Source organism: Anguilla anguilla, chromosome 4 (genome assembly GCF_013347855.1).
Source record: "Anguilla anguilla isolate fAngAng1 chromosome 4, fAngAng1.pri, whole genome shotgun sequence".
Lineage (NCBI taxonomy): Eukaryota > Metazoa > Chordata > Actinopteri > Anguilliformes > Anguillidae > Anguilla > Anguilla anguilla.
In genome coordinates, this window is record NC_049204.1 from 30,172,387 (window position 1) to 30,191,967 (window position 19,581).

General features: G+C 41.2%; 1 protein-coding gene across 13 annotated transcripts; it reads left to right on the forward strand.

The window, feature by feature from the left end:
- Nucleotides 1-1,206: 1,206 nt before the first annotated feature.
- On the forward strand, nt 1,207-18,133 carry LOC118225549 (torsin-1A-interacting protein 2-like). Of its 13 annotated transcripts, none has more exons than XM_035414068.1 (18): nt 1,231-1,464; nt 2,274-2,418; nt 2,534-2,629; nt 3,580-3,675; nt 3,984-4,025; nt 4,278-4,334; nt 4,712-4,807; nt 5,095-5,136; nt 5,383-5,439; nt 5,581-5,676; nt 5,968-6,009; nt 6,253-6,309; nt 6,415-6,510; nt 6,896-6,961; nt 7,246-7,347; nt 7,529-7,642; nt 7,766-7,925; nt 15,579-18,133. In XM_035414068.1, exons 2-18 carry the CDS (start codon nt 2,391-2,393, stop codon nt 16,198-16,200), a joined length of 1,869 nt encoding a protein of 622 aa, XP_035269959.1. In that variant the 5' UTR covers nt 1,231-1,464; nt 2,274-2,390; the 3' UTR covers nt 16,201-18,133. The 13 variants fall into 13 exon arrangements, with proteins under 13 accessions (XP_035269971.1, XP_035269968.1, XP_035269967.1 ...); XM_035414069.1 differs by having other exon boundaries at nt 1,234-1,464; nt 7,249-7,347; XM_035414071.1 differs by lacking the exon at nt 5,968-6,009 and having other exon boundaries at nt 1,222-1,464.
- The last annotated feature ends 1,448 nt before the right edge of the window (nt 18,134-19,581 follow it).

Sequence of the window (19,581 nt, forward strand, 5' to 3'; positions counted from 1 at the left end):
ACTCCCTTCACCCATGCATTGTTATAGAAGGGTGAACTGCGGTCTCCAAATAGCCAGCATGGCTCACAGTACGCACAATCCGATTTTGGAGAGTAGCAAAGCCAGCTGCGTGGCAGTTTGATACCGGCTTTTGTAGATGTATAAGAAAACCCTTCAGAAAAACAACGATTATGTTGATTTATTGAGAAAGGACCACTAGGTTTACAAGACCCCGTAGTTATGATATAATGTTTTACAGCAGAATCTAAAACATTTTCATCAAAATGCCCTATCTGTGGTGTAAGGCTGCGGTGACACATGTTTAAAAAAAAGTCTTGTTATTTCATTGAAAATAAACAGCACACTTGACGGTGATGTTCGATTATTATCCATTTATTATCCATTATTCCATACCGTACCCACTCTCCTCCCCAGGGACTCCTCGCTCCTTGCATTTGCTACAACAAGACGAACGGACTAGTGTTGTCGTTCGCGAACGATCTGGGCAGGTGTACTGTTGTGCCGTTCTCCGCCCGCCACTTTATTGGAGGGCCCGCTCTCTCTATGGGCCCCAGTGCAACCACACTGCCTGAACTGTCTATATTTACGCCCCTGCGTAACTTGGCGGGATGGCATACCTGCCATCCCAATGGTTAGAACTTGGATGACCTCTTGGGAAAATTAAGTTTCTGCCAGAAGTGCTGGGTGGATCAGTAGGGGGCAATCTTTCCTCTGGTCAACTAAACCCCAAAGCCCTGGTGCAGTGATGGGGATACTGGGTGGTAGGAGTTTGTACTTTGGATGAGATGTTAAATGGTCCTGACTCACCGTGGTCATTATAGATCCCGTGACACTTAATACAAAAAAGTAGGGGGTTCCCTGGCGTCCTGGCCAAACTCACAACCTGCCATCTAATCATCCCCCAGTTTAATTGGCAACAAAAATTGTTCTCTCCCTCTCCACCTCATTTTCTTTATTTAAACTTGGGGACACATTGATAATTATAACAATTATTAATGAAAATAAGTATCTCAAGGGACTTTTGTTTGCAAGGGACTTTTTACGTTTGTTGTAATGTACTATATTTGCATATAAGCTGTGAAGACTCCGTTGAATTGTTTCTGCATACATTAGCTGAGCTGTAATTATACAGTTGGTGCGCTGCAGAGCAGCACAACTCACTTAGCGGGGGCACGGCGTATTACTGCGTTGACAGTTGGTTCTATTGTTCGATATCGAAAGTATGATACTTGTTTTGCTAGCCAACAGCACAGGTTGTATTTCATTTTTGAAATGTACCTTTTTTTCCACTACCAGCAACGTCACAGTCGTTGATGTTACATTTTTTACAGGACGGAGGGAAACAACAGCATGATCCTGTTGTTCCGAATGTGATATTACGAAGTGAAACTTAACGCTCGAGGAAATACAACGTAGAAAGGGGTAGAAAGATCTCAAAACAAGAATTACTCTCGGACAGTGGAGGTATGAGACATGTGGCAATACTTAAATTACACACATCCTGCTCAGATAATTTAGAACTAGTAAAACGTTAGTGACCATCGTGACCAAAAAGGGCAAATGTTTACTTTGGTTAATGTTATCGATAGCTATCGTGTGTGTTCGGCCTGTGTTAGACGGTAGTTGCATATGTGAACTTATTCCCAATAAATCTAACCCTTTATGTGGCTTCTCTCAGTGCGAGCCAGCTTGCCACTTGCTAGCCGTCTTCGAACTTGCACAGTCGTTTGCAACCTTGCTCATGACAAGTGTTAGTTTCTCTTCTGTCGACAACCTGAAGTTTGCCAACAATAGCTAGCTACTTTACCTTTAGTAATATTAGCGTCCGATTGTTCTGTTAACTGGCTCGCTAATTTGTTACTTTTGAAGACAGTGCTATCGTAGTCATTTAAACATGACATTACTAATTTGCCATTTGCTTCTTTCACATGAGCTGACCGTAGCATGTCAATGTGATGATGGCTAACTAACGTTTTAATACTCAGACTGTGATACTACTATCTGAATGGTGTAGCTATGATCTTGTGCTACGCCAGGAGTAGGCAAACCTAACGTTGCTGTAGATCCTGAAACGGCGAAGTCAGTAGTGTTCACTCTACCCGAACCTCAAATAACACAAACAGTATGAGCTGGAGGTACGCAGGGTTTAAGACTGAGCACTTAAATTTACGATTAAACGAAACTCAAGAACTCCTTCTGGTACGCCGTCATCATTCGATTATGACAGTTCTTAGTCATTGTGTGACGACTAATCTGCTGCATCTTTTAATCAGTTCCAGGTTGCAGAGATAACAAAATATTTCTGAACGTACCCCTGGGCTGTTTCTGCGGACGGAAAAGATCACCTCTCCCTTTGACCAGAATCCCTAGCTGTTCCATGTTTGTCAGAAATGGAAACCAGTAATATCACTACAAATGGTAAATGCAATACAGCTTAATTCTTTTTAGAACACAAATGCAAAATTGTGTGTATTATTGTCATAAGAGGAGAGTGGAGAGTGGGACGCTCGTTTGATCAAATTTACCCTCCCAGCATCACCTGGTTATGGAGACGTGGTTTCTCCAGATGTGGAGGAAACTAACAACAGTTTGACGAAATCAGACACAGGCCACGGAAAAGAAGTCAATTGTAAGATCACTGCAATTTTTCTTTCACCGCAAACTGCAATGTCTATATATATATATATATATATAAAAGCCAAGTGCATACGTGTTGATTTTTGACACTTGTCGAGTTTGGTGAGAGTGAATGACATATCTTAACTGGACTACTTTGGAAATGGGGAGAGTTGGGGTTACACACCTCAGGAGTTTTCAATAGGGGATTCTGTATCACTACCAGTTCAGCTCAGCATTGTCAGGGGAATGCAGTGTTGTTCACTGGCCACTAATTATTCTATCTGCTTAGAAGTGATATTCAGCAGAGAAAGAAATAGAAAATGCTTCTTTAAACTAGATGTTTCTTTGAGGCCTTAAAGTGCAACTAAGTATCTCAATTTAATGTTTTCCTCATGTTTCCAGAGTCTATATGTGACGAAACAAATTAATTAGTATTGAGTTAGTTGCATTGTGTGGTCTCCGGGATGTGCATGCAGTTGTTTTTTTAATTTATTAAGCCTTTTTACATTGAGGTGACAACATCAACATTAGTTTCATTTCACACAACCAGAGAGTGGCACCTCCCACTTCATAATTTTCCCAGACTGCAATGCACATACCTTGCATCCTTGCAGTCTTGAGAGAAAGCATTGCATTATGGTAGCTGTAGTTTCAGTAAGCAGAACAGCAAGTTGCAGAGAAAAATATTTCTGTTCATATTTGTTTGAATCCTTAAATTCACGAAATATAAATCAATAAATGTATGTATGTATAAATGCAATGTCTATACCATTGCATTCACACTACATTAAGGATGACGGGCAACATATTTGAAAATTGAATATGGGAAATATTCTCCTTACACAAATAAATTTCAGTAATTTACTGCATTTTATTTTGTCCTCCAATTCACTATTTGTTCCCTTATAAATAAAGGTGGAAAAGACCAGCAGACTCAAACTTCATTCTGTTCCTCAACAGCACATATACATGATGCCACTTCAGTGGGCGATCAAAGTGAGCAGGAGCAAACCAACAGTGGTCCACAAAATACTACAGGAATTAGCGCAGAATCGGGTAAGATATCTGTAATTGGCCTTTATTCTGTGCTTGTTTCCTCAATCTGTTAATTCGGTTAGTTAATTTGTGTTAGTTTTTTGGTTTGCTCACCAATGTGAGCCTCAATAAAAAAAAAATCAATATTGGTTATAAGGATAATGTTTCTGCAGATATTGTATTAATTTTAGGTTATGGTGTAAAATGGAACCAATGTGAAATGTTCTTCCCTTTGAAGCAGTGAGTTAGATGCTAATACTGTCTCAAATGAAGCTTCTGGGGCATAGAAGAAATGAGCATTAATTCATGTTCATGTTTCTAATGCGCAGATCAGCAGAGAGCAGCAGAAGCTACAGCAGATGCGTCTGAAGGTGATGAAACTCCACTTCTGTTCTACTGTTGAGCAAATTACAGACTCAAACAGCACTGAGGGGAAAAAAGCATTCTGTTGAATACAACAGCTCACAAGTTCATGGAAGTTGTTAAATTCACTGCCCACCACATCGTCATAATTCATTTGCTGTCACAGGTTACATGGTGAGCTCTAGTCATACTCTTTGGAGATCCACACTTCTTCCTGAAGTGCACTAAATTTTGTGTCTGACTTCTTTTTGGTTTACTAGTAAACACTGTTCTAAAGAAAGAGGACCAGAATGATGGCTCAGAAAAGGCAGACAATGGTGAGTAAGATTACATTACATTACATTACAGGCATTTAGCAGACGCTCTTATCCAGAGCGACTTACACAACTTTTACATAGCATTTTACCTTTGTATCCATTTATACAGCTGGATATATATACTGAAGCAATGCAGGTTAAGTACCTTGCTCAAGGGTACAACGGCAGTGTCCTTACCCGGGAATCGAACCTGCGACCTTTCGGTTACAAGCCCAGTTCCTTACCCACTGTGCTACACTCCGTCCTTGTTGATACTCATTTAAACTTCTGTACCTAAGAAGACAATGAGAATTAGTGTATTTTACAGGCACACTGCCTTCTTCATATTCTCCCCTACACATACCAGCAGACTCAAACTTCATTCTGTACCTCAACAGCACATATACATGATGCCACTTCAATGGTCAATCCAAGTGAGCAGGAGCAAACCAACAGTGATCCAAAAAATATGACCGGAATTAGAGCAGAGATGGGTATGATGTCTGTAATTTTCCTCCATTCCGTGCTTTTATGTTTTTCAGTTTGTTCACAAATGTGGGCCACAATAAAAAAAATAAATTGTCAATATTGGTTATAAAGATATGTCCACAGATTTTGTATATAATTTTAGGTTATGGTGTAAAACAGCATCAATGTGACAGTTTCTTCCCTGTGAAGCTCACTGAAGCAGTGAGTTAGATGCTAATACTCTGTCTCAAATGAAGCTTCTGTGCCATACACGAAATTAGCATGACTTCATGTTCATGTTTCTAATGCACAGATCAGAAGAAAGCAGCAGAAGCAACAGCCGATTCATCTGAAGGTGATGAAGCTCCACTTCTGTTCTTCTGTTGAGCAAATTACAGACTCAAACAGCACTGAGGGGGAAAAAAGTATAACGTTGAATACAACAGCTCACAAGTTCACGGAAGTTGTAAAATTCACTGCCCACCACATCGTCATAATTCATTTTCTGTCACAGGTTGCATGGTGAGCTCTAGTCATACTCTTTGGAGATCCGCCCAGAAGTGCACTAAATGTTTGGTCTGACTTCTTTTTGGTTTAGTAGTACATGCTGTTCTAAAGAAAGAGGACCAGAATGATGGCTCAGAAAAGGCAGACAATGGTGAGTAAGATGTTGATACTCATTTAAACTTCTGTACCTAAGAAGACAATGAGAATTATTGTATTTTACAGGCACACTGCCCCCTTCATATTCTCCCCTACACATACCAGCAGACTCAAACTTCATTCTGTACCTCAACAGCACATATACATGATGCCACTTCAATGGTCAATCCAAGTGAGCAGGAGCAAACCAACAGTGATCCAAAAAATATGACCGGAATTAGAGCAGAGATGGGTATGATGTCTGTAATTTTCCTCCATTCCGTGCTTTTATGTTTTTCAGTTTGTTCACGAACGTGGGCAACAATAAAAAAAATAAATTGTCAATTATTGGTTATAATGATAATGTGTCCACAGATTTTGTATATAATTTTAGGTTATGGTGTAAAACAGCATCAATGTGACAGTTTCTTCCCTGTGAAGCTCACTGAAGCAGTGAGTTAGATGCTAATACTCTGTATCAGATGAAGCTTCTGTGCCATACACAAAATTAGCATGACTTCATGTTCATGTTTCTAATGCACAGATCAGAAGAAAGCAGCAGAAGCAACAGCCGATTCATCTGAAGGTGATGAAGCTCCACTTCTGTTCTTCTGTTGAGCAAATTACAGACTCAAACAGCACTGAGGGGAAAAAAAGCATAATGTTGAATACAACAGCTCACAGGTTCATGGAAGTTGTTAAATTCACTGCCCACCACATCGTCATTCATTTTCTGTCACAGGTTACATGGTGAGCTCTAGTCATACTCTTTGGAGATCCTCCCTGAAGTGCACTAAATGTTTGGTCTGACTTCTTTTTGGTTTACTAGTACATGCTGTTCTAAAGAAAGAGGACCAGAATGATGGCTCAGAAAAGGCAGACAATGGTGAGTAAGATGTTGATACTCATTTAAACTTCTGTACCTAAGAGGACAATGAGAATTAGTGTATTTTACAGGCACACTGCCTCCTTCATATTTCCCAATGCACAGGTCAGCAGACTCAGGATTTACCCCATCTGGAGAAGCAGGCTCGGACCAACAGTGATTCACAAAATGTCACAGATAAATGTGATGGACCCGAGCCAAGTAATATATTGTGATTTCCTTTTTACTATTATTTTTAGGTTTTGTTCCCTGATGTAGGATGAGTTTGTTTTGGTTTCATCAGAATTGGTTTCTTCTATTCAGGGTTAGGAAATTCTTAAATTCCAGGAGAGGTCCCAATGTCTTACTAGAAGGACTCAAACTAACCTTATTATAGTAGTTTAATTGGACTGTTTTGGATTAAATATCAGGATGTTGGAGTAGTCCTTTGACTCAGTATGACCTATGTGAGATAATGTATTTTTTTCTCTGTTCATAAGTTAAAGATGTTGCTGCTCTCTCTCTCTCTCTCAAAACGGACTTTTATACCAAAGAGAAAATCAAAATTGATGTTGTACACAAGTATGTGAATTTATTCATTATTCAGCACCTGAAGTTAACCGGTCTCAGTCTTCTTCTGATGGTGATGTTGAATCTACTGCAGCTCAGGCTGGTAAGACCACTTAAGTGTTCGATGTTACTGAGTGCAATGCCATGATAGTTTACTTCCTGACATATAGGGCTTCGTTGAGCATATGCAGGCCCTTTTCTTTTGGGGCCAATGCAATCAATGTTCACTGTGCGAAGCTCACAGAATTTATTATTATTTGCTTTTCTTTCTCAGTTCATAACTTAAAGGTGTTGCTACTGTCTCTCAAAATGATCTTTTATACCAAAGAGAAAATCTGAATTGATGTTGTACACAAGTATGTGAACCTATTCATGTTTTCTGATAAGCAGATCGGCAGATGTCAGATTTACCCTTAACAAAAGCACCTCAAGTTGACCGGTCTCAGGGTTCTTCTGATGATGATGTGGAACCTACTGCAGCTCAGACTGGTAAGACCACTGAAGTGTTCAGTGTTACTGTGTACGATGCCTAACAAATAAATAAATAATAGTTTACCTCCTGACATACAGTACAGGGCTTTGTTGAGCACACGAAGGCCGTTTTCTTTGGGGGCCAATCCAATGTTCACCGTGTGAAGCTCACAGAATTTCTTATTTGTTTATTTGCTAGACGGCCCTGTTTTACCTCCTGGACAAAAAGATGTAATAAAAGAATCAACTTTTACTCCCACTCTTCAAGCAAAGCCGTGTCTTCAAGATGACTCCAGACCCAAAGATTTATCCAGTAATACTCTTATTTTCTATGTCTGTGCTGTAAAGATTTTCTTAAATATTTTTTTCTATACAGTTGAATCAACAACTGAATACCAGTCAGGATTTTCTTTTTCTCCCCCTCCCTCATCTACAGGAAATTTGCCTGTGATATTGGCAGTTTTAGTGATCGCTGTCATTGGTGGTTTATTCTGCTTAAATGGCTCAAGTACACAACCTGACCCAAGGGAGTACAGCAGTGTTGACATCTTTCGCCTGGAATTTGACAAGATGAAAGACAGCTTCCCCAGCCAGAGGGAGGCGCTGTGGAAGCGCACCAAGATCCACCTGGAGAGGCACCTACAGATGGCCGAGCCCACGGAGCCGGTCAGCATGATCCTGACCTCGGGGCGCGGGGCCGAGAGGACGCTGCACTGCCTGGCCGGCCGCTTGGCCGCCGCCTTCTCCACAGCCCTCGGGGCCTCCGGGGCCTCCGTCCTCCATGTAGACGGGGCCGCCGCTGCCGCGCTGGAGAGCGACCGGGTCAAGCTGGACATCGACCAGCGGCTGAGCGGGGCCTTCGAGGGTGACGGGAGGGCGGCGGTCGTCCACCGTTTCGAGGAGCTCCCCCCGGGCTCCACGCTCATCTTCTACAGGTACTGCGACCATGAGAACGCCGCATACAAGAAGGTGCTGCTGGTCTTCACCGTGCTGCTGGAGGAGGACGAGCTCAAATCACATCTGGGCCTGAGTACTGTAGAGGAGATGGTGCAGGATCACATTCAGTACAAGTTCCTCTCCTCTGCTCAGCCACCCAGTTTTGACAAAATGGACGTGGATAAATTAAGTGGACTGTGGAGTCGAATCTCTCATCTCACCCTGCCTGTGGCTGTGGAGGCGTCCATAGAGATGCGTGGCTGTGAGATCTAAGCACTTCAGGCATGGAAACATGCACTGGAACATCTAAGCACTGACTCTGTGTTCGGTGTGTTTGGGCCTGTTGCTTTTTTCACAGGTCTGAGAAATGGTGATTTGAGAAAAATGTATGCACTACGTGTTCAAATTATTACTAATGGTTGCCAAATGTACTGGATTTAAGAGAAACTGGAAAGAAAGAAAATGTCTGTCATCATGTAATGTTGAAGAAATCATGGAGTCATAGGAAGACATTCATGTTTACTGTTTGGGTTAGAAGTAATATGGTGAAATAAAAAATGAAGGGTGATGTTGAGATAATTATGGCCAGTCATTATAGCTTTTGTCATTGAAAAGTTTAAAAACAGGTTATTACTTAATCAGTTATCTGTTCATAAACTTTATGAGCACTGGGACAACATTATGTTGTCTCAATAAAGGTTTATGTTGGGGTAAATAAAGAATGGACCCACACTCTGATCCCACTTATTTATTACAAGCGATGATTTCGACCTACAGCCCTCCATTGGGTTACTAACAATGCTGAGGTAACCCAATGAAGATTTGTTTCCAAGAATTAACTTTGACAGTGAATCAGAAATTATCTTTCGTCAGATGTAATTTTCTTACCCTGCCCCTGTGCATGTTATTGGATGTACATTTGATAATTTCCTTATGTGAATAAAGATTTTTGTCTTAAATTGTAATCAGTTCTTGAAGTGTGTCTGCAGTGCGCTCATTTTGGATGCTAGTATTATACATGCTCACCAGTGAGTAAACGTGTAGCCTATTCCTTCTCTTTCACTGCAGCTTGTCTCCCACATAAAGAACGAATGCACAGCATTATAGATGACAGAAATGTACAGCATTTGTTTGAAAAAGTGACAAATGGATAGCATTCTGATTCTGAATCAAATGACGTGACTCAGGTGACTTACATCAGTTCAAAGATATTCGACAATATGGGCTGCATGTTAACAGTGGCAAAGGCAGCAGATGGATGGCACTAGTTTCGCTCTACTTTAGGATTAGAATCTACTCTAATCCACCTCTAGCAAGTGAATTAGTACAGCATCATATGTCGATCAAAATCACGTTCCATTAGCTTTGTCGCATGAAGTTGCAACGAGATAAGTTTATTATTTAATGGAAAAGGGGCTACCTCAATGAACTACATAATAATAGTTCAGTGGTTTAGCTATAGCTAATTGACAGCATCTCACTTCCAGACTCTCCCATGTCACAAAATGTGATGTAGCTCATCATTCCGAAGATTGTTGGAAAAGGGAGGCTGTGTAAAAAGAATAAGCAATTTGTTCTTTTAGGGCTTATTTATTCCATTTATTTCAATAAAATTGTGTTTTAACGCTGTTAATCATACAATAGGACAACTGCTTCCATTTGATGTATTTCATTTTGTATAATGTCTTGTGCTTACCCTTTAACAACAATGCACCTTCAGAAGGCGTGGCACAATGTGTTGCGTCACAAGGAGTGCGTGTTTCCGGTTAGAAACGGTGCTCTTTCGGAAATTGTCCCAGGGAAACAAATGTGTTACGCATTTGAGTTGACGGTTAAGACTGAAAGTTGTTTTCAGTGAAAAGTAATTTTTCTAGCGATATAACTAGATATCTGAATGGATTCCGCTGGCTATTCAAATAAAGCACATGGGACAAATATGAGGGTAACAAGACTAGCGGCAAAGGAAGGTTTGTATCACGAAATGGTTAGTGTTATCTTTTACAATGACAGTATAATACTTTCTACCTAGCCAGTCAGATACAAGAGCATTTCCGACATGGTTTATGAAATATAGCTAGTAACCTTAAACAGCATTGATGGATGTGTTAACACATCAACATATTGATGTGTTGACAGAAAAAAACTACGGAAATGTATTACAATATGTATTCCGATTCTCTTTCTTACGCTGCTTTTTCGATTCCCAACTAAGTTAGTTTCATTTTCGCCTACTACTCGGCTAGTTGGAGCTAGCTAGGTAATTTGGCTATTTGGTAGCATTAACTCGATAGCGATCCACGTTTATACAGCTCGCCAGTGTAGTACCAGTCCAGTGAGTTTGCTAATTAAGTGTTTACTGTCTGGGATCACACTCTTTCCCAGTGTTTGGAACGTTGGTGTGAACGTTGGTTAGCCAAATCTGTAAAAAAAAAAAAAACCCAGAGAATACAGGCCTAGTTTAATTTCTGGTTACCAAGAGGTGCCCACCTCATCCCCATACCTGCCCGCATGACCACCCGACACAGGAAATAAAATTCCATTAAAAAATCACTTTAGTCAAATCATGCAGTGGGTTATGGTTAGGAATTCTCATCATAATGAAGAAAATGGTGAAACCAAAATGTACTCTTTAATAAAAGCTGAAAATCTGCACTTTAACCACATGTGAATTGTTTGATAACAAATCCAAAACTGAGCCAGATTAAGAAGAAAAAAAAATGTTTGGGTCTTTGTCCCAAACATTATGGAAGGCACTGTATAGCTGTGCTATTTTTTTTTATCCATTTGGCATCTGTGTCTTTACTTATTATATTTTGTGGTAACTTGTTTATATTCATTTTTGTATTCGTAATGTTTGAATGCTTAATTATTATAGTGCATGACATATGTACTTTTACATGGCGAACAAGCATCTGTAGGTGGCAATCCAGGCTTCAGATGTTGGTCAGAATTGGTCACCAGATCTGTTCATCTTTTCTCTGTCAGCTGCACGTGCTATTGGGCAAAAAGAAAAACCCACGAAGCGGAAAAGACACAGAGAAAATGAGACTCCAGCCACAGCAGCTAACGGTTCTAAAGATCAGAATGAGGACAGAGAGACTGATGAAGGTACAGTAGTTGATAAGGGGGAAGCAGAATTTCTGGTTATTTATTTTTTTTTTTTTACATTTTCCATGGGAAACTGTTTATTTATATATTTAAAATTACGCACCTGTGCACACTGTGTTCCCAATTTGAATCGGAACCACTTTTAAAATGACTAATAAACAGTGATTCCTTATCTTTAAACAATCCCATATTTGCTGAATCTTTTTGTCTTAATAGCCTGCTTGTACACACAGATTTTCAAGTACAAACGTGTCCCTACGTTCTCTTGATGTGCAATTAGGTAGACTACTCTAACAGGGATGGAGCATCAAGGCTCAGACGAGGAGTGTGAAGCTAGCCACAATAAGAAAGTGACTTCCATGGTTTTGTCACATGCACACTTGGAAAGCAAAAGATTCTGGCCATCTCCCTGCGATTTATTTTCGATTTGGAGTGCTCTAGTCCCTGAAAAAATAACACCTGCACAAATGATGGAATTCATACATTTCAATGTTCTGTATGGGTTGTGGACTATGTTGCGGCAGTGTAATATTGTGTTGCTTTTGAATTTTTTCGAGAAGAGGTTTTAGATGTAGCTGAGAGTTTCTAATTTCCCTCTTGAAATGGGCGAATCTGAACAGGAATTTTCTACACAGAAAACCAATATTGCTTTAGTCAACCAATCCTCTTTTACCTACTAGTTTAATGTGCCCATTTCTATTTATATACTTGTCATTTGCTCAGAGCTTTAATTGGCGTGTGCTTCTAACTTTGTGGCAACAGTTTAGGGAAGGCCCTTTCCTGTTTCAGCATGACATTGCTCCCAGGCACTGTCATATAGGTCCATATAGAAATGGTTTTGTCAAGATCAGTGTGGAAGAACTTGACTGGCCTGCTCAGAGCACTGACCTCAACCCCATCCAGCACTTTTGGGATCAGCTGGAAAGCAAACTGTGAACCAGGCCTAATCGCTTAATCAGTGCCCGACATCACTGATCTTCTGGTTGAATGGACTAGTGGGCTAAAGTTAGTCAACGCAGAAAACGTGTCCGCAATTGCAATGTCCATTAAACGCCCCACCCCCCACGGTCTGCAGTCTCACCTACAAAGGTTAGAGCCATGCCTGTTGTTAATATGAAGGTAATATATGGGCATTATAGACTTTAGAAAGTCAGTTTACAGTTTACATACAAGGAGCACTGAAGCTAGACTTATCACTATATTTGTATGTAGCCTAACACTTGCTTTTAGCTATTTGGGCACATGCTATTAACGGCAGAATGCAGAAATTGTCTGGGAAAACCTGAAACTGTTTGAATCAAGTGCACCGGAGTCCACCACACTGCTGAAGGGAGAAATAAATTGGTCATGAGAGTCAAGAGTGCAATGAAACTTTGAACAGGGACTCTGGAAAAAAACTGTACCTGCCAAGATGTTTTTTTTGTTTTGTTTTTTTAAAACTGTCATTTTCATTTTTGCATACAATTTGCATAAGAGTTTGCCTATGAACAAATGAGAGAATGGTAGAATGTTCAGAAAATATTACAAATGTAAAAAATGTTTTAACTATAACCATAGAAAATTCTAAAATACTTATTTGTCTTGAAGAGTATTTGTCTTTTTATGGAAAGGAGTGTAAAAGGGTCAAAAAGCTGAAAAAAGCAATCTGCAGATGGGTAATTTGCAGTCCTACTCCCCTATTATTAAAGTGCTTATATTTTTGCATGTTAAATAAGTTTGTGTATTTAGTATAATGAGTACTAACTCTACTATACTAGTGCTTTTATTTGTGAAATACCTACAATGCTGAAATAATTCTTGTTGAGTTTTTGTAATGCAACATGTGGTTTGTGGTTTTAGAAGAAACAACCCCAGACAAGATTAGGAAAGTGTGTGGTGAAGCAGAGGAAACCAATGACAGTGAAGAGGACATGGAGGTCAAAGAGGATGAAGAAGATGAAGACGGTGACCAGGACCAAGACATGACTGAGGGGGTGGATGAGGAGGATTCAGGCTGCCATGTCCAAGATAGACAAATGAAAAGTAAGAGCCCAGCCATTTACCCTGGGTTAACTTTTTTTTATTTTAAATCTTTTCCACTGCCCGAAATATGGACTAGATATAATCCATGTCATTTTTGCTTATGCACGAGGCATGATTTTCAGAGCAGAAACAAGGAGACTGCTTTGTCCTGATCTTATTTTTGTCATACATTTATTTGGTTGGACATCTGTCACAGATATGCATTTAATTCAGATGAGTAACAACAACCAGAGAACCCCCTACTTATTGCAATAAGTGTCCTGATTTCTCATCTTATTTGGGCACAGAGTTCTTTTATTTGGTCCGAAGGGAAGACTGCCCCCCTACTGGCCCACAATTTATTTTTCCCAGAAGGTCTGCAAATAAAGTCTGTACATGCTTCGCTTCAGCCATTCGGCAGAAGCAGGGTACTTGTTGATAAGGCTGCTAGCTGTGAGTTAATTCAGCCTCTACATTGTTCATGATGTATTAAGTCATTAGATCAGTTTAGGACAAAGGAGGTTGCCTGCGTGTGAGACTTTTTCTCTTTGTTTTAGCTTCATCTGGTGAACCACTGGCAGTGGACAGAAATGTGTTCAGGCCCAGTGCTTACACAGATGCTAACATAGCTAATTGCCTGAGGAGCCGCAGATCCATTCACTTGGAAAGTCCGGGGAAAGAAGGTATGCTTAAAACGCACCTAATGAAACTGTGACACATTCACTCTGTTTTAAATATCAATCCGGGACACATTCCTGATTCTGCAGTTTCTAGACTACATGTGACCTTTGGTCTCGCTGATATTGCGAAAAATTCTGACATTTTGTATTGTTCTAACACGTTTTGTCTTCAGTCCATTCTCATGGAACCGCCGAACCCCTGTCTGGTATTAGCCTTCGCAGTCGGGAGAACCGCACGGAGACGCTCCCTCCCAGGGCCAGGATCACTCAGTACAGCGAAGAGATAGGTATTACTGCAGGCGCAGACGACGTCTATCTGCTGCGTTACGTTTTGACCGCATTACCTTTTCACAATACATCGCAAATGCTCAAATTATATATGTGAATATGGGACTGTTTGTGTTTAAAAACCTGTTTTCAGTTTTCACCAAACCGAAGCTCGTGAGTCAGAATCGTTACCCTCCACCGCAAGCGAAGGTAACGATTACGAGCCGACCGTATGTCACACGAAACGTGTATCCGGCAAACAGTGTTCCTCTTCACAGACCAACCCCCAAAGGACAAAAACAAGGTAGGAATGGCTGCCGGATAGAGAAAACGGAAACTGTTGGAGCGTACTGCAATCACTACTTTCTTTTACTTTGTTTGTGGTATAGAAGATGGCAAAGTCAAGAACTAGTCTGTACTGAAAACACTCATTATATACATGTATGGACACGCCTTTTCAGTTCAGTCCACAAATTTTCTGTGGGATTCAGGTCAGGGCTTTGTGATGGCCACTCTTTCACTTTGTTGTCTTCAAGCCATTTTGTTACAACTTTGGAGGTATGCTTAGGATCATTGTCCTGCTGCAAGTCCCAGTTGCGACCAAGTTTTAAGTTTTTAGCTGATGTCTTCAGGTGTTGCTTCAGTATTTCTAGATAATCCTCCTTCCTCATGATGCCATCTATTTTCTGAAGTGCACCAGTCCCTTTTCCAGCAAAACACCCCCACAACATGATGCTGCCACCCCCATGCTTCACAGTTGGGATGGTGTGGAGTTGTGAAAAATTGAGTTTGAATGTCTTTAGCCTAGGTGTATGTAAACTTTTGGCCTCAACTGTATATGCATAGTACCTGCATACAGGAGTTAAAAGAAGTATCACATGCTTTTGCCTGGCATAATCTGTTAATTTCTTCTATTTTTAAGAATTGCCGGTGAAAAGCACTGTGAAGACGGCATCCTACTCATTCTGTGCAGGTACTTTTTTGCTTTGCATTTCTTCATGTGGAGAATTTTTAATTTTGTGTCGCATTTGCATAAACTTGTTTAGTCTTACGGTTTTATTTGCTGAGCGATGCTCTTTTCCTCCTCTGGACAGGCTGGTTCTGGAAGCTGTTTTTGTTAGCGCTGCTTTCAGCCGGTGCGATTCCGCTGTACCTTTTCGCGGGAAAACGAGCGTCCGAGCGCCAGAGCGTGGCGGAGGCAGACAAAGTCTTTCAGGCCCGCTTCCTGGAAATGGAGTCCAGCTTCCCCAGCCAGAGGGCGGAGCTGTGGAAGCGCAGCAGGATCCACCTGGAGAGGCACCTGCAGACGGCCGAGCCCACAGAGCCGGTCAGCATGATCCTGACCTCGGGGCGCGGGGCCGAGAGGACGCTGCACTGCCTGGCCGGCCGCATGGCCGCCGCCTTCTCCACAGCCCTCGGGGCCTCCGGGGCCTCCGGGGCCTCCGTCCTCCACGTAGACGGGGCCGCCGCCGCCGCGCTGGAGAGCGACCGGGTCAAGCTGGACATCGACCAGCGGCTGAGCGGGGCCTTCGAGGGTGACGGGAGGGCGGCGGTCGTCCACCGTTTCGAGGAGCTCCCCCCGGGCTCCACGCTCATCTTCTACAAGTACTGCGACCACGAGAACGCCGCATACAAGAAGGTGCTGCTGGTCTTCACCGTGCTGCTGGAGGAGGACGAGCTCGGCCCCCAGCTGGCCCTGAACGCGGTGGAGGAGATGGTCCAGGAGCGCATCCAGGACAAGCTCCTCTCCCCGGACCAGCCGGCCTCGTTCGACCGCATGGACATGGACAAGCTGAGCGGGCTGTGGAGCCGCATCTCGCACCTGATCCTGCCCGTGGCAGCGGAGGAGCGCGTGGAGAGGGAGGGCTGCGAGAGCTGAGGGCCCCCCCCCCCAGCGGTCACGGCCCAATGCCTGCTATTCACGCCTCGCGCTCCCCTCGTTCGGGCTCGGTTCAGAACGCGGCGGCAAAGGCTGGGAGACGCTGTGTAAAACGGCCGTGTTCTGGGAAGGAGCCGGTGCATGCCAGGCACCGGTCCTGGAGAGTCTCTGTTATTCTGGATTCCCATGCTGGAGGGATGGGAACAGATTCCGCCTCTGAACTTTTATCAAGTCGTGTATTTGATAACGTGTTTTTTGTACTGTTATTTTCCCCCTTGTGCGTGTGTTTTTCAGGAGGGCTGCCTGCAACAGGGACCGAAGTGAGCATACTACCACTGGAAATATTTTTTTCATTTAATTGCTTTTCAAAAGAATTTTACAATAAAACATAAAACTTAGTAAATATATGTTAATGAGTTTTAGTCTCAGCCTGACATTGTCTCATTGCTTTGACTAGCTTTAATTCTGTTGATTTGAGAAATCATAATGAAGACTATTTTTATACTGTGTACATATCAGTTTTCTTATGCATAATATATTTTGCACTGATTTTGACCCCAGATGCGTGTTTTATTTCACTGCATAAAGCTACACTTTACCAGCAAATTCTGCAGATGGAGGCTTGTAATAATCTTTCTGAATGCTGTGTTTTTGTAGTTTTGTTGTATTTGCTGTGTCAGGTATTGTAAATTTGCAGGTAAAGTATATTTGCTACATGACTGAAGATATTTAACAGTTCTGCTGTTTATTGTAGTGCAGTAAATAAACAGTTATTGAGATTTGAGTGATTTCAGAAATCTGAATGTCAGAGTGTTACCTTTTCAGTTTGATTAGCTGTGTGCTTTGTATTTACTACAGGGGGCATGGTGTGATGGGAAACATTTACGTTTTAAGCTTATGGATTGGCTATGGATAAATCTAATTAAAAGAATAGGAAAATGGACAGAATGTGACCAAAAAAGGAAGCACAGTTTTGCATACCTAGCCTGAGGGTAGGTAGAATGAATTATAATTGACCCTTCTCAAAGTACTGTTAGTGCATCTTCCAAGTGATAAGTGCAAAAGGATCAGTGTCATCTGATCTGTGTCTTTAACTGAAGTGTTAAATGAGTAAATTAAACTATATTGCAGGGAGTTAAAATACTGCGTGGAGTTCATTGCAGTAAAATGTAAAAAAGTACAAGTCTGCTTGAAAAAAAATTCAACACCCCAGTTTTCCAATTTATATATATATTGGAAATGTATTTGCAGCCGACTTCAATGGAGGGGGAACAGACAAATGGGATATTTTTCTACGTTAGTTTAGATCTGGTATTCTATGTTACCTAAATTAAGTGGCAATGACATTGCAACTGACTGAAGCTTTCCAAGATAACTTTACTGACTTGCATATTTGATGCCTCAATTTACACTGATTATTTAACTGTTTTACTGAATCTCTAAACAGTTAACAGCGTTTGGTCAGAAATCTCTACATAATATGAAACATTAATATCCCAGCCATGCTAAAAAAAATACCTGGTGATTCATCAGTTGCGCCACAGTTTCCCTCTGTGTTTGTGTGTCATGGAGTATTTTACATTTTTCTATTTGTCTTAATTTTATTCCCTCATTTATAAGTGTACTTATGTTGCTGGCTTTTATATAGTCTTACAGATAACCCTGAAGTTGACTGTGAATATGAGGCAATTTGAAGGTACAGTTTTTACTTTACAAACCTGTGTTCTGTGTTTTTTTGTCAAACCAAACTGAACTATGCACTGTGCTTTTTTTTTTTTTACCGTGAATGGGAAGCATTCCTGGCTTGAATAATCACCTCCAAGTCAACTTTATTATCGTTTGCTTTTACTTTTGGAATTTTATGTTGATCCCACGTGCAAACATGCCTACATTTGGTCCAATAAAAGAACTATGGAGGTAACATCTGAACATTCTTAGTTGCTCAATCAGTGTCTCATTTCCTATAATGCATTCATTTATATAGCACCTTTCATCTCTGAATCTCAGAACACATTGCAGTGAAGGGGCACACTCGCCTCGGTCACTGCCAGTGTCCGGCACCCACATGAGCGATGCACGACAACCATTTCACATCAGGATACTTGCCACATGTCAGTTGAGGTGAATGGGTTTTGTTCTTTTTGTGTAAGTTAAAATCGTTTGACCATAGAGTATGCTGTTTTTCTTCAGAGAAACCGAACAAATCATAAAACTGAAACATCGGTGTGAATGAACTTCACAGAGCAGTGTTGGGAACCACTTCAGACTTCAGGTTGACAATACAAATGCAAATGATTATGATTGCTGATAGATGTGTATTTTCACAAAGGCTCAAATGTGTATTTACACCCAGCTGCAAACCAAAAGTGGCTCATTGTAGATGCACTTTTGGCCCTTTGATCCTTCAGAAGAAAACAAAATTGGATGCGCAGTAAAATTCTGGCTGGTGTCCACGTCTGCAACTGGACAGCGTCAGCATACCTCCCATTAACAGCAGAATGGAAATACCTAAATTAAGGGTGTTTTCTGTTTGCTTGGATTTTATGTTGAAGGGAACTCAACTGTTCCTATGTCCTCAACGAGGTCAAATCAGTTCTGAAGCTTCCGTATAAGGCCAACTGAAAGAGTACACAGCACTGCCTTTAAATCAAACAGTTTAACTCATTAAACAGCAGTTTGCACTGGAAGTTCATATCAGTCTCACTTATGTGCAGTTAATGTGTGACTTCCTCAAGTCAGCTTTGCAAAACAATACAATGCGCAATAATAGCAACAGGGTGTGACTGTTGACCATTGCTTTGTTTGAACTGCAAGGCCATTTTAAAGGAACATGCAATGCATACTAGTTATTAAAGGGGAAAAGTGCTGAATTCTCACTTAATGGGGAGAAAAAGGAAATAAATAAAAATCCAGAAAGTTATGTTTTTTTCTAGACGAACATGTATGCATGTGCAGTGCTGAAGGCCTTCACTACAATGAAGCTGAATTTGACAAGAGAATGAGGATGCTTCCCCCACTGGTCAAAAGACAGAGCACTGAGAAGAGCAGCTGAATCCCTGCCCCACCACCCTTATGTGGACATACAGCTGTTTCATCTTGATACAGTAGTCGTCCCCACACTCCATTTATACATCTTTCACACCTGGGTTGAATATATGAGTATTTAAATATTGATATTTGAAAATGCTATTCTTTGTGTTTGATGTTTCCAAATACACTTTCTCAAATACATGTTTTGTGTTTGTATTTTAAATCCTTTCTTAAACGAATGAGTCCAGCCTTCCTGGTTGGAAAAAAGAAGAAGAAAAAAAAGGACTTGGTCTACCATCTTCAACAGAAGAAGAGACCAGCTGGAAGTGGAAAAAGAGTGACAGCAGATGA

Coding starts and splice junctions, on each gene's coding strand:
- LOC118225549 (XM_035414068.1), top strand. CDS start 2,391: ATGGAAACCAGTAATATCACTACAAATG. Junction 5,137..5,382: donor AACAGCCGATTCATCTGAAG/GTGATGAAGCTC, acceptor TTGGTTTAGTAG/TACATGCTGTTCTAAAGAAA. Junction 5,440..5,580: donor CTCAGAAAAGGCAGACAATG/GTGAGTAAGATG, acceptor GTACCTCAACAG/CACATATACATGATGCCACT.